Source organism: Chelon labrosus, assembly GCF_963514085.1.
Source record: "Chelon labrosus genome assembly, chromosome: 15".
Lineage (NCBI taxonomy): Eukaryota > Metazoa > Chordata > Actinopteri > Mugiliformes > Mugilidae > Chelon > Chelon labrosus.
Window position 1 is genome coordinate 25,187,094 of NC_140348.1, and position 14,875 is coordinate 25,201,968.

The window sequence follows — 14,875 nt, forward strand, 5'->3', positions numbered from 1 at the left end:
GAGCTAACTCTACCCCTTCATCTCTTCATCTCACCGTTACTGATCTATTGTCAATGTTCCGTTGACATACAAGTGACTTTGATGACTTTGTGCCAAATAAACTGCATTCCTATTGGCTGCTTTACCGTTGAATACTTTTATTGTGAAGCATCAGCAGTAGGATGCTCTATTTGTATTAACAGCAAGAGTTTTGAGTTTCTCATGTGGTGCTTGGAGACTGAAGAGTAAGACTTCAACATCTACCTGTGAATCCAGATTGTGCTTGTAGCAAATTTCCCTCCTGTGCAAATGTTGGCCTTCAGTATATAAATACATTTTACTGTTGACAATCTGGTAGCATCAGAAATGGACTGTGATGAAGATTGTTAAAAGATAAGGGCAGAAATAATAAGTCGTACCATATTGGCCCCAATATAAGACAATGTTATTTCTGGAAATTAGATTTTGAGCAGTGGAGGTTGCTTTATATTTCAGAACTGGACAATTAGATGTTCACAGCAGATCACATCGTCTCTGAATAAAGAGTGGTGCATTGTGGGTTGTTTGTAGTGTTTATTTCACCGGGATAGTGTTTTAAATCTGTTTCCAATGAGGTTTCAATCAATTCATTAATTTGAAAATGAATTCTTGGTGGTTGAAAATGAGCCATTGCCGTCACTGCAGACAGGAAACAGAGTCAAACAGCCAGCAGTCTGTTGCAGATAATCAGTATGTCATTAACACACAAGATAAGGTTGTATATATATATATATGTGTGTCTCTGCCCCCTGAAGAATCTTATATTTAGATTTAATTCCATACTTCATATCTCGTAGTATTGCAAAGCAGTGTGTTTCACAGTGTGTGTTTATTTAGCACAGCTCTGTCCTCTGTTGTGCCGAGATGTGTTAGGAGATAATTTGTGTGTGTTTTCTTGCTGTTTCAGCAGGTCCATACATGGGCCAGGCGCAGATGCAGTTCACCCCGCAGGGCTTCCCCCCGGCGATGGGCGGAGGCGCTCCACCGACCACCATGGTGGGCGGAGGGGCCATGATGTCCGGCATGGCTATGCCAAACGGGGGCTACATGGGCATGCAGCAGCAGCAGGGTGTGCCGCCGGCCGGTCAAGGACAGAACATGTACAGCATGCAGCAAGGACAGTGGAGTACGAGCCAGGTAACACGCAGGGCTGAAAGATCTCCATAAAGGGCGGTCAGAGTGGAACTAATTAGCTCATTGCCCACTCCAGTTTTCTGCCCATTAAACATTAAACAACACTTAAATTTCTAGTTTCTAGCAGCTAAAAGATATTTCCTTGAAGCCTTAAGAAAAATCTCCTGAATTTGTGTCCTCAGCCAAACAGTTGATGAATGGTTTTAAGCAAAATTCTACCGTCTCGCTTATTCAGCCTCTCCTGAAGCCCAAGAGGAGCAGCTTTAGTCTTTTTTTTTTTTTTTTTTTTTTTAATAACATCAGAGATTTCTTTCTTAAATTCTGTCACATCTCTGTCTTCTCCCTTTTTGTCCTTATTTCAGCCCAGTGCAAGGACAGGTACAATGAGAACATCTTCTTTGATACATGCTTTATGATTTATTCTGACCTTAGTGTGACAAATATGAATAGTGCATGAATGTAGAGTCATTCTGCCACTTTATACGCATATATGTATGTGATAGCCTTATCTGATCAGTGAACTGGGTAAGCAGACTGAATAAATGGATGGAAGATTAACGAATACTTAAAAATACTCAACTTAAATCTAGAATCACAGATGAATCTAATGAGCATGTCTTTGGACGGTGGGAGGAAGCTGGAGTACCTGGAGAGAACCCACGCAGACACAGGGAGAACATGCAAACTCCACACAGAAAGGAACCGGTCGGCCCATGGATTAGAACCTAGAACCTTCTTGCAGTGAGGCATCAGCGCTAACCACCACACCACTTGTTCTACCCCTACTATAGAGCAGTTTTGGCTAAAGGAGGGAGCATCACTTGTGGGTACTCCCCCTTCCCTCAGCAGGGGTCTAAATAATCGGCAAAGCAGCGCTGACTGGGTGCCGGCACTGATCTGGACAGAATGCAGACTTTGTGGAGGTCAGCGACGATTCGTAATTCCAGATAATCGCAGATTAATTTCTGATGCGCTTGTCTCCGTCCCAGGGCCTTCAGAGCGTTGGGTCCAATCTTGGATTTAAAATCAGGGCGATGTTCCTCAGGTGTTGGACGGTTTCCTAAATGACCATGTCCCCTTTATGACCCCTTTATGAGTTGCTTTGCTCGGTTGCGTCTCGTAGCAGGTGTTGTTGACCAATTTAGTTGGAAAAGCGAAAAGGATAAAGTTCAGGCTTTGTTCAACTCAACCAGGGATATGCCAGAGACTGTGTGGTTGAGTTCCTTGGAGCGAGACAAGCCTTCGATATTGTGAACGTTATTTTCACATCAGCATTATATTATTCTGTTATTCTTCTTTATAAATATGCTGCTCACACAAACACATCCACCTCCTATCTGGTGTGTGGTTGCAGACCTCTGAGACACACATACGCACAATTATGGTTATCTTTGTGGGGGCATCCTTGAAGGTGATACACTCCCTAGCTCCATGCCCTCAGCCTATAACCATCACCTCTAAATACAGGACCTGACACCATCCTTTACCCTCAGCCTGCCCAAACTCTGACCTGAACCCCTTCCGTCAACGCCCTCCCACCAAACTCACAGCAAAGACCCACGTTAAGGCGGGAGCTGAATGTGATGGAAGTGTTTGTGTGGACGGGGGCATCGTGGAATACTGAGCTGATGAACGAGCGCTTGGTCGCTCATATGTCCTGGCCTGACTGACACACACAGCTACACACAGCTCTCAGATGACCAGATAAGTGAGCAACGCTGCACCAAGGCACATTCATAATTGATAAGACAGAATGGAAGGAGGAGAGTGAGCGAGGGCACCAAGAGAAGGGGGTGAGGAGCTGGGAAGTAAAGGGGAAGTAGCGAGAGGGGGGTAGGGGAAGGCTGAGGTCCGTAGATGGAGGCCAGGGACCGTCTATTTCTGCTCTGATTAATTCAAATACCTTCAACTCCTCTCTGCCCCCCTCTTTTTCTCACTCAGATGACCCAGCAGATGTCAGGTGTGGCTCTGAGCGGTGGAGGCGGGGGGGTGTCGCCAGGTGCTTTAACCCAGCCGGGGGCCCCCGCGGCCGGGTGGCCCGGAGCTCCTCCGCCAGCTTCTGGCCAGACCCTCAGCACTCAGCTGTGGAAGTGACGAGGAGGAATATTCAGAGTAACGAACGCACAGCGAGGGGTGGGGGGCCCAACTTCTCCACCCCTCCCCCGACCCTAACACACCTTCACCGTGGCTGATTTAAAAAGTCGGTCACAGTGGACGAAGTGGTGAAAAAAAGAAAAAAGAGAGACTGGCAGCTGTTGTGTCGCGTCTTTATCCAACTTTCCTCTTGTTTTTTATTTTATTTCTTCTCGTCGTTGTCTGAAGAAAGAGACAAAAACAAAAAGCAAACAAACAGAAAGCTGCTGGACCACCAACACCTGCGAGTGTCTGTTAAACTGATATTATATCATTACCAAAATGGATAGATAGTGACTAGTCTTTCAGTTCCTATAGTAGATATCTTGTGGTTGCTCTATGCTACCCCCTGCCCTCACCCTTCCCTCTGCAGTGTTTATTGTAACCCTCCTTCCTTCCCCTCCCGTCCTCTCCCTCCTCCTCCCCCATCTGTCGAGCGAGCCGAGCCTCGTGTCAGATAATCGTCAGAGCAGTGCTGTATTTATGTGAAAACGATGTGAACCTGCCGCGTTTTCAGAGCCGTGGGACAAAGAGAGAAAGAGAATCTCTGAATCCGGATATTTGATTTCAGTTTGTTCATGATGACGTGATGCTACATGCTACGCGGGGGAGGATGAGGAGGAGGAGGGAGGGGGAGCTGCTTATTAAAGCAAGAAGCAGTTCAACCACAATGACTTCAGAAACATTAAGTCAAGCAGACTCTTATTACAATCACCGCAGGTTCAGTTCATTCCCACAGCGGTCGGCGTGCTGATTATACTCACCTGTGGTTTCCAATCCCATGGTTTTGAACTGCCTGAGGGTTCACAACACAGCTGAGAGTTTATGGCAGGACATATTAAGAAAAATAAAACGCCTCAGTAGCACAAATTGTTCAGTTTAGTTTAATTTTTTCTTTTGTTGTTCTTAATACTGTGGATTCAACTTGAGAAGGAGTAATAATAGAACTACACAACATGCAGGGCTTTGTTGCACATGCCACTATCATGTTGTTTTACATAATGGTGCTGAGAGGCAGTAGTTTAGTGTAGTTTAGCGTAATAATAATAAAAAAAAAAAGCCTCAAGCTGGAGGTCACACGATGCTGACAGTAAACCCTGTGTCTGTCATTCATGTGGATGTTGCATGGACACGTACCGTCTACTTTAATATCGTTGCAGACCACGTACGTCGCAGCATGGCATCCGTATTCAACAATGTGGCCGCTACACTGCAGAAAAAAAAAATATATATATATTCAGGAATGGTTTTAGGAACAAGAAAAAGAGTCCGAGGTGTTGACTTGGAGTCTAAATTATTCAGATCTCTGTTCCTAATGACTTGGGAACCTATAAAATATTGGGCGTCAGGTGTTTTTCTTTTTTTAAATGTTGTAGCTGATCATATAAAGAATATATACACGTCAAAATAATGGTGCGTTCACACTACACGCGACAAAAGCTATCGCCAGTGGAGTGTCTGGTTGGATTGGGAGTGTATGATTGGTTGATACAGTGTCGGACGTCAACCTGTCGCTTCATATCTCCGGCTCCCGTCACTGCTAGTGTGAACGCACCATAGGACTCTCCAGAATCTGAGCCGATTAATATATATATATATATATATATATATATATTAATATATAAATATATATACACCACACTCAATATTCCTATCTGGTTAAAAACAACTCAAAGCTCCAAATGTCAAGGATTCACTCCGTAATTACTGGGTGCATCTTGGTGGCCGCGCTGTGATGTTTCAAAGTGTGGAAACTGGCCCAGTTAAGATATTCCTCGTTGTTGCAATTAGCCCCACCCCTCCTCACCCCCCAACTCCCTGGGGCAACTTAAATAGCTGCTGACATCACAGCAGTTTGTCTTTACTGCACTTTAAATATCAGAGCAGGTACCGCGTCCCTCGCTGTCACATCACTGTCGTGTATCGTCACACATTTACTCAAACAAACTGTCAGTCCACTTCCAACGTCCCGGGTAGGAAATCTCTCGCTTTCATGTGAAATCCCGGACACCCCCAAAAATGTTTCTCCTTCCATGTAATGGCGCTGCCGCCACGTGTTCTTGACATCCGCCATGTTTATTGTGGTGCTTTTGTTGTGTGCAGTGCAAGAAAAGCTGCAGCTAGCCTGCGGCAGATAAACCTGGACGACAATCAGAGGGCGAGACGACCGGCAGGATGGGGTTACGGGCAAGCGGGGCTGGGCAGCGATGGAGGCGGTGCACCTGTATGACGGCTCTTGATGGGTCCCAGCATCGCTGTCCAGTCCTCTGACGAACAGATGAGCAATAAACACACTCAGATGCACACAGGGTCAAACTGCCGAGCGCCGACACAGGGTTCCTCTGCCATGCAATAACTGGAACACTCTGCTGAAAACATGTTGAATAAATCTAACGTCCTCCAGGTTTATTTCCAGTGTGTTTACATTTTCTGGTGCCTCGTACAGAGAAAGAAAAAAAATAATAAAAGTGGTTTTCGTCCATTAAAAACCGTAAATTTACAGGAAGTTTTCTGTGTTTCTGTCCAGTGACTCCTCAACTCTAAAAGTACGGTTTTATCTTCCAGGAATTAGTTTACTCCTTTATTTTTTCCAAGTTTTAATGAGAGGGGTCATTTGGAATAAAGGCTGTTGAATCCTGGATTTAATCCTGTTTTTATTTCAATTACGTACAACAAACACCATCACACATTCAGCCTCCTCGCCACGTCAGCGCTCCAAACAATACTGCTGTCAAGAAAAAACGTCTTTTATACATGTGTGCTGTGAAAGCTGTTTACATCTCGCCCACTCCTTTAATTCTCTCCATTGTGTTCTCTTTGTCGCCGGCCCGCGGACGCTGCATTATTGATGGCGTCTTGTCAGGAGCGATGTTCCTGGGTTTTGAGACGCGGGCCATTTACAAACCAGATCACATACTCCACATACATACATACAGAATGAGAGGTGACAAAGGTCGCTCCACTTCATCAGATAAGACGTAGCAGTTCAGGGAGAATTAAATAGCATTTAGGCATCAATAAATCATTACAGCACTAACTTTGAGACATTCATGTGATTTAACAGAGAAGACTGGCGCTGGCTGCTTCCGCCACCGTCTGATTTACATCTACGAGCCACCGTGCAGACATGAAGAGGATGCTGCACTTTGAGGAAAAAGAGCGAAAACATTGTCTGTCATAGCATGGATTTAATGTTGGGCAGCTGGAGAGTCCTAAAACCAGTTAGAGCAAAAAAAGTGTGTGAATTAAGAATTAACCCTTCTAAACCTAATGTGTCGGCGATAGCATGTTTGTGCAACTGCACTTTGGATTACCGTAATTAGTACAAATCAGAAAAATTGCACTTTGCAGCCAATATGGTGTCATTACGGTAATTTCACTTGCGGCTCTCCCAGAAGGTTTTTTCACTCTTATAACGTGCAGTAAATTGTAAATAATTGCCATAATTGATGAAGCTCCAGGGAAAAAATGGGCAGGAACATTTACTCACAGGACATTTTCTGACTTTTATAGTGAAAATAAGCACACAATATATTGTCCAGGCGGATATTTTGATAAACTGACAAATGCCTTCTTTGCTTTTAATTGGTCGTCCTTTAAAGTTATTCTCTCAAAAGCCTGTCAGCCAGTTGATGCCGGATGACGTTACTCTGACCAAATAATTGAACTGACCCTGGCAGATCTTTGCTGGACCGTAGTCAGGCTTCCAGAACAACTTTCCGCCACAATGACTTTGTAGGTGCGAAGGTTAATCTCGCTTCCAGGCTAGCAAAAGTTTGATGTGTGCAAAAAGTTCACTTTTATTAGCTCAATAAAAAGCTGTGGGAGGGAGGATGTGGGAAGTATGGGGATCATTATTTATTCCACAGCTGTAGTTGTACGGCATGGTTAGCCTAGCTTAGCTTAAAGACTGGTAGAAGTCTAAAGCAGCTCCAGTTAAAAATAAAAAACAAAAAACAAAAAAAACATTTACGAACGTCTCCAAAGCTAATTACAAACTGATTTGTTACATCTCTGGTTATCTGAGACAAAATGTGTTAACACAATTATTTTTTTGTCCCTCCTTCCAGTCTTCACGCTAAGCTAGCTTTATGCTAACTGCATCCTGATGTCTGTCTCCTAGCACTTAAGCATCAATCTTCTTTTCGCTCTTGTGAATAGAAACCAATGAAGCCCGTTTCCTAAAATGTCCTTTAACTTTGTAAAATGTCAACGTAGCGCCGTCATGAAGTATAGCCGGCTTGTCTTCTCTGTCTCATGTTTATATCACGGCGTCGCAGTTAATTTGTCAGTGATGCATTCATTTAAAACAACATTAATGATTCACTTTGACTCACATGGCACTTTTCAGTTCAGTAACATGATATCTTACATTTATACTTTTAGTTTTTACATCAGCAGGCTGGATGGAGAGAAAAAAAAAAAAACAATAAACGGTCCAAGTGGCTCCAGTCTGTAAAAAGAAATGATTCTGTGCCGTCCGGTTCTCACAAAGCAACGTTTGACAGCCAGTCTGGAATCATGCAGCTCCTCAGAGTCCATGTTCTCCGTGAACAGATTGTATTAGCCCGGTAAGGACAGGAAGCAGGCTGCTGTCGTTAGTCTCGGTCGAGAGACGGCGGGCGCTGCGATCACACCTCGATGACCACGGTGTCCTTCCGATGTTTGGGCTCGTTAGCCAGGTGTGGTTTCTCAGTGCGAGTGTGCCAGACCAGCACCTAGAAAAAAGGAAGAAGAAGAGGGAAAATCTGCTGAGAGTGGAAGTGCTGGATAGAAAAGGGATGAACAGACTTTTGCGCTTGGATAAATACAGCTTTACTGACACCATGTAAGACCAAAGGATTGATATCACTGGGAAGAAAGCTGCTGATCCGTGATCATCTTTTTGTGTGCCAGTAAAAAAAAAAAAAAAAAAAACTTTTTGGAGACTTGCTGAAATCCAGCCAGCATGATAATTATAGTATTTTTTTATCCAGTAATAATATTGTACTCAACTAAGTTTAACCTATAGCTGTTTTACAGTGCAGGTCTCCATCTTGTACAGTATAATAGTCAACTGGTGCAAGATTTCTGCATAAAAAGTCGACAGTCACGCCCACACTGTACTGTGAACATCTGACTGAGACAAATCCCTGATTTTGTTAAACAAAACGAGGCACTAAACGACACCCGGGTTCTGTATGTCGATTGGAAACACTTCTGAACAGATGGACTCTCTCTGGAGAGCTTGGATTCTCTTTGTCTACTTTCAGAACTTGTGTTAGATGATTTTTGTGCAGAAATGTGTAGCTTCTCATTTCCTAAACAACCATATCAAATCACTGGCATGCATCAAGCAGAGAAAACATCTAAGGAGATTGTAGAAACTACTAAAACTGGGTTAAGAACTGTCCAAAGCATTATTAAAAACTGGAAGGATAGTGGGGAACCATCGTCTTAGAGGAACAAATATGGTCGAAAAAAATCCTGTTTGATCGTGACTGGATATCACTTAAATGTTTGGTGAAATCAAATGGAAGAAAAACAACAGTAGAACTCAGGGCTATGTTTAACAGTGAAAGTAAGAACATTTCCACACGTACAATGTGAAGGGAACTCAAGGGATTGGGACTGAACAGCTGTGTAGCCTTAAGAAAACCACTAATCAGTGAGGATAACTGGAAAAAAAAGGCTTCAACTTGCTAGGGAGCATAAAGATTGGACTCTGGAGCAATGGAAGAAGGTCATGTGGTCTGATGAGTCCAGATTTCCCCTGTTCCAGAGTGATGGGGGGCATCAGGGTAAGAAGAGAGGCAGATGAAGTGATGCACCCATCATGCCTAGTGTCTACTGTACAAGCCTGTGGGGGCAGTGCTATGATCTGGGGTTGCTGCAGTTGCTCAGGTCTAGGTTCAGCAACATTATGTTGCCCAAAGAATGAGGTCAGCTGACTACCTGAATATACTGAATGACCAGGTTATTCCATCAATGGATCATATTCCAAGATGGCAATGCCAGGATTCATGGGGCTCAGATTGTGAAAGAGTGGTTCAGGGAGCATGAGACATCATTGTCACACATGGATTGGCCACCACAGAGTCCAGACCTTAACCCCATTGAGAATCTTTGGGATGTGCTGGAGAAGGCTTTGTGCAGTGGTCAGACTCTCCATCATCAATACAAGATCTTGGTGACAAATTAATGCAACACTGGATGGGCATTGAAGAAGATCATCGAAACAATGCCACAGAGAATGTGTGCATCCCCCCTTGTGATGAAGGTTTCATACAATCAGAGCTGATAACAATTCTGTTAAGACCCATGTCAGACATAATAACACAAAGCGTTAGTGACAGAGACCAGATGTGACGTCCACTTACTGTCTCCTGACTGATGTCAACAACAGGACAGTGTACCAAATTTAGAGACAGTTGCTCCACAGAAACACTTCTTGATTTGATAGAATATGTGTTGAGTGGAAAACCACAGCTGTACTCTCTGCAGAACAGATTGTGTTGCATCCGCCCGCCGCTGAACGTGATGCTCACCAGCCTCCACACACAGGAAACAGTCTGACACCTCCAGAAATGGATCAAATCAAAGGCAGCGCACACCTCTCCGCAGCTGTTTGTCTTGTGTTTACAGCCAATTTCACAGCAATACACTGGTGTGAAAACACTGCGACGGATGCAGAGATTGATATTTTCCTGGAGAGGGGAAGGAAATAATTCCTCTCAGGTTCAAGTCAGGTTATTTGGAGCGTTCCTCTTTTTTAGAACTATAACTAATGAGCCTTTAATTCAAGTGTGTCCAGCGCTACACACACACACAGGCGTGATTTATTGCTGGCTGAGGACACTGACGTCGTTTCTGGGCTTCTTCAGGTGGAACGTGTCACTTCCTGCACACCGTGCTGCTAATTGGGCCGCTTTGCATATCTAACGAGGCTAATGTAGCAGCCACTAAGGCACTGCTCCAGAGCTGTGGGGGAAAGCGGCGTTCGAGTCCGTGGCCACGCCAATTACACAGTCCTCCCTGCTCCCTGGACTCCAACACCTCTCGTTCTCGTCCTCTCACTTTGCTCTCTGTTCTCCTCATTCATCACGTCCACTTTTTCTCTCCTGGCTTTTAGCTTCTCAGTCCTCTCTCCTGCTCTGACTTTCTCGTTCCCCCTCAGGCAGCCCGGAGACAAAAAAAAAGCCTCTCCAGATGAGAGTGGCTTGGTTTTAATAGTGTGAGGAGAGGACTGGCCTGTTTCCACTCCGTCAGGGGAAGGAGCACTTTTACCTTCAGATAACTTACATCCAGGATTAATGCTCTCATTTGCAGTTGCGCGTTTGTAGCTGTGGACATCTTGTCTATCAGTTATCCAAACATCATGTAAACTGATCAGCCAGACAACGTTTGGACCTGGCATTCATTGGTGTGGATGTTACTTAGACATGTAGCACCCACCTAGACCAGACCAGGGACCCCCACCCCATAGCAATGACACTCCTTGATGGCAGCAACCATCCCCAGCAGGATGCAGCCTGACACAGACACACACACAAAAACACTTTAGGAACAACTAAAAAAAAAACATGAAGAACAGCACAAGGTGATGACCTGGCCTCCAAATTCACTAGATCCCAAACTGATCAAGTATGTGCGGGATGATCCTCATGATGAGGCCCCACCCCTCACCCCATAGGACCCACTGTTGCTGAGAATTTATCACGCAAAGAACATGAAATGAAATTAAGATGCCGATGTCTGAATGCCTTTAAATTGTATCTGCAGGGACAGGAATGGGCTTCAGTTGCAGTCAGTGACTGTATCTGCTGTAACTCGCCTCCCACTGTGCACCATGGGTTGCAATTTATAAGATAGTGAAGGCGCTGTCTGAGGAGGATGCACACAGGACACTTGCAAACAGAAATACAGCAAAAACATAGAAACATAGCAATAAACTGAGCTGGTGCTCCTACACCCTGGTCCCTAATGGTCCTTTCTAAGCCATAAAATAAACTGTTGTTAATGCGTTTAGACATATAAAGTATATGTCATTCCTTGATTGCTGGTCAAAAGAGAGCCTTCTTATTCCTTATCCTCTAGGAAGCAGCACAACTTCGTCATGGGCCTCTCAGTAATGGAGGCTTTAGTCCGAGCCTTGACCAGGAGGACCAGACCTCTTTCATCAGGCTTAGCTTCCAGCACTTTGCCTAATGGCCACGAGCCTCGAGGACAATGTCTCCAGTGTTCACATCTTTCTTTCTCACTTTTGTCCATTTCTGCCTCTCTTGGAGAAGCAGGAGCATTCTTTTGTCCATCCGTGACACAAAAGATCAGTCATATAGCGGACCTGTTTCCAGCAGCGCCCGGCGTACAGATCTGATTTCAGAAAAGTTTCCAGGGGGTAGAATGGGCTGAGTTTTCATCCAGTTCATGTGGATCCTAGAAAAGTGTTGGACTGTGTTTCCGTCTCAGCCTTTTCAGGCCCGTCTAAGAGCGACTAACATGTCCCTGTCGAGTTTTTCTGTGCCGGATCGGACTCCCTTAAGATTGAGTTTACATTGAAACAACAGCTGCAGCCTCCTGGGTTTGACAGCTGATGAAAGTAAATCACTGATATGATAAAAAAGAAGAGAGTTTAGGAGTAAGAAGGATAGAGTTGGGGATAAAAGTCTTAAAGTTTGAGCTCCAGGACTTTAATCGTGAACCAGTTCAGTAAAGAGAGATCTTCTGTGGCTGTCGTCTTCCTCAAATCCCTGTCCCTTCATGTAATTCCAGCCAGACTCAAGGATGCTGAGATCAAGTTGACGATAGTTCTTAATGACATTAACTGTATGCTTCAGCTCATTGTCCAGCTGATCCCATGATGGATCAGTATCTGCCTGTATGTCTCAGCGTTGAGGACGCCATTAAACCAAATCTCCATTTGAGTTGGGAACCACCACCATGCTTCACGGTTGCCTGCAGAGCACCTGCTGCCATTTTTCTGCATCCCAGTCCCTGCGTTCCATAGTTGAGTCGCTTGCCATTGTTTCCATTTTAGTTTTAGCTGCAGCTCTTCCATGAAGACCACTTCTAGCCAGAGTTTTCTGGACAGTACCTGGGTCTGCCTGTTCTGAGCTGATGATACTGCTGGACGTCTTCAGATTCACTCATTTTCTGTAACTGCCTGTCCTCTGGAGGGTCGCAAGGGGGTCTGGAGCCTATTGGGACGAGAGGCGGGGTACACCCTGGACAGGTCTCCAGTCTATCACAGGGCTAACACAGCGAGACAGACAACCATTCACACTCACACCTACGGCCAATTTAGAATCACCAGTGAACCTAACCAGCATGTCTTTGGACGGTGGGAGGAAGCTGGAGTACCTGGAGAGAACCCACGCAGACACAGGGAGAACATGGAAACTCCACACAGGAAGACCCATGGATCAGAACCCAGAACCTTCTTGCTGTGAGGCATCACCACACCACACTCTCTAAGGGAAATAAGCTTGATGTCTTGAAGTTTTCTTGGCTGACCACTGCTTCCACTGCTGGCTTTGTGCACCTATAAGAATCGATGCTGGCTTGAAGACAAAAGGTAGTAACACCAAATACAAATTTATATTTTCATTTATTTTTGCCTGAAACTTGTGCACAATTCTGTATAACTGAAACTCAAGCATCCACTAGAGAAAGTTTCTGGCTTGTCTCTGATCAGTTCAGTCAGTCAGACTAAGCAGCGTTGTTCCCTGAGCTGAACACAGAGTGGAGGAAACTCCTGAGTCATGCTGACACCGAGGGAGGGAGGGAAGGAGGGGGGGTTGAACTCATTTTGGATTCAGCACAGAGGAGAAGACTGCAAATGAAAGTAAAAAGTGACTGGGATGCTTTGTGAATAAACTGAATCCGCACTGGGTTTCATTCAGTCTGAACAGATTGATAAACTACTGTAGCAGCTAGTCTGTAAACGCTCAAATTTCCATTTTCTCAGTATTTTACAGACTTTTTTTTTTTCTTTAAGTCACAAAGATTTTCAATAAACTACAATATACCAGAACACAAAAACATAATCCTTCGTTTATAACTGCAGATGCTTTGAGGATGTACGGGTCAGAGATGCGTTTAGCCACGTTAATATAATATAAATAAGTTTAGCTGGAGGCTGAGAGCTGATACAAATGAGATAGACAGGAGTGTCGTGTTTCAGGCCGTGACAGCAGACCCCCCTGTGTCCTCTTTCTTTCCTCTGTCATCCCGTCTTCTCCTATATCTCCACCTTCACTCAATCCATCTCCATCCCTTCCTCCCTGCACAGCTTTTTTCCCTCTCCTCCTCTCTTCTCGATCTCCTCTCCCTCCTGTGCTATCAGCCGTCTCCATCTGTTCCTGCTTTCCCCCCTGCTTTCTTGTCCTGTCACTGCTGTCTGTTGCCATTACTCTCCCACTCTAACTACATTACAGCTCCCGTCGGTCGGTCGCTCTCCACATACTGACCCGGGCCGTCATACGAGCATCTCTGCCCTACATTGCCAAGGTCGGCTTTCTGATCCCAGATACCTTCATCCAAGTGGACGGAGGAGGCCGGAACTCGGGGTGTGTCTCAGCTGCTCGGTATGAAAAACAGCTCAGACCGGTCAGAACCAGACTGAGGTGGTTGTGACTCCCTTCAGTATATCGAGGAGATTGTTTTGGAGCCTGGATATTTGTAGCCCGGTGGTTAGCACTGATGCCTCACAGCAAGAAGGTTCTGGGTTCTAATCCATGGGCCGACTGGGTCCTCCCTGTGTCTGCGTGGGTTCTCTCCAGGTTCTCCAGCTTCCTCCCACCGTCCAAAAACATGCTGGTTAGGTTAACTGGTGATTCTAAATTGGCCGTAGGTGTGAGTGTCTCTCTGTGTTAGCCCTGTGATAGACTGGAGACCTGTCCAGGGTGGACCCCGCCTCTCGTCCCAATGACAGCTGGGATAGGCTCCAGCCCCCGCGACCCTCCAGAGGACAAGCAGCTACAGAAAATGAATGAATGAATGAATATTTGTCGAGATTTACCTTACATCAACCCATCAACAGATGGGTTTTTGTAACACCCATCTGCTCCTCTACCGGCCTTGCAGTGACTGCAAGAGCAAGCCACACCTGAGAAGATGTGAACAAAGAGCCTCGTTGAAGCCTAGGGCAGCCACTTTTCAGCTGCAGAGACCGTCACCTTTTTTAAACCTTTATTTTTTGTGACTGTCCTGAAAAGTTGAGCTTGCTTAGACTAGCAGGGTCGAGCTAATACTGCCACATGAGGTGAATTTGCATGTTTCAGAACTTGCCTGGGGTAGAAAGCCTCCGGGTGTTGGCGTGACCATGACCACTTTATTATATTTTTTTTTTTTTGTGTGGTAACCCTACGGCATGTCCAGGATAGTCAAAGAAGACTAGTTGAGGTCTAGTTAGTTAGAATTTCTCTTAGGTGGAGAGGAAACTGGGCAAGTTATGGAACAGTTTATCTGGGAATGAATCCTCTTTGTTAAGATCTGGGTATGTTAGGTGAGCAGACAGGAGTTATTATGTTTAAACATCAGCGACTGCAGGTGCTTTGTGTGTGTGACCTTTAGTGTGGTGTGTACAAGTTAGTCCTAATGAGATTCAGTT

General features: G+C 45.0%; 2 protein-coding genes across 6 annotated transcripts in view; one reads left to right on the forward strand and one right to left on the reverse strand.

Moving 5' to 3' along the window:
• Nucleotides 1-5,400, forward strand: part of smap1 (small ArfGAP 1) — a 115,934-nt gene extending 110,534 nt beyond the window's left edge. For 3 of the 5 annotated variants that reach the window (XM_084562000.1, XM_084562004.1, XM_084562002.1), the window contains exons 10-11: nt 926-1,155; nt 3,094-3,370. In XM_084562000.1, the coding sequence (XP_084418126.1) occupies nt 926-1,155; nt 3,094-3,246 (383 nt within the window). In that variant the 3' untranslated portion in view covers nt 3,247-3,370. Of the gene's footprint in view, nt 1-925; nt 1,156-3,093; nt 3,371-5,388 lie in introns of those variants that run through there. The other 2 variants (XM_084562001.1, XM_084562003.1) reach the window with 2 other exon arrangements.
• Nucleotides 4,879-14,875, reverse strand: part of b3gat2 (beta-1,3-glucuronyltransferase 2 (glucuronosyltransferase S)) — a gene marked incomplete at its 5' end in the record, with an annotated part of 47,283 nt that continues 37,286 nt past the window's right edge. Inside the window, one exon of the mRNA XM_084562006.1 lies at nt 4,879-8,003. Within this exon, the coding sequence (XP_084418132.1) occupies nt 7,917-8,003 (87 nt within the window). The 3' untranslated portion in view covers nt 4,879-7,916. The remainder of the gene's footprint in view (nt 8,004-14,875) is intronic.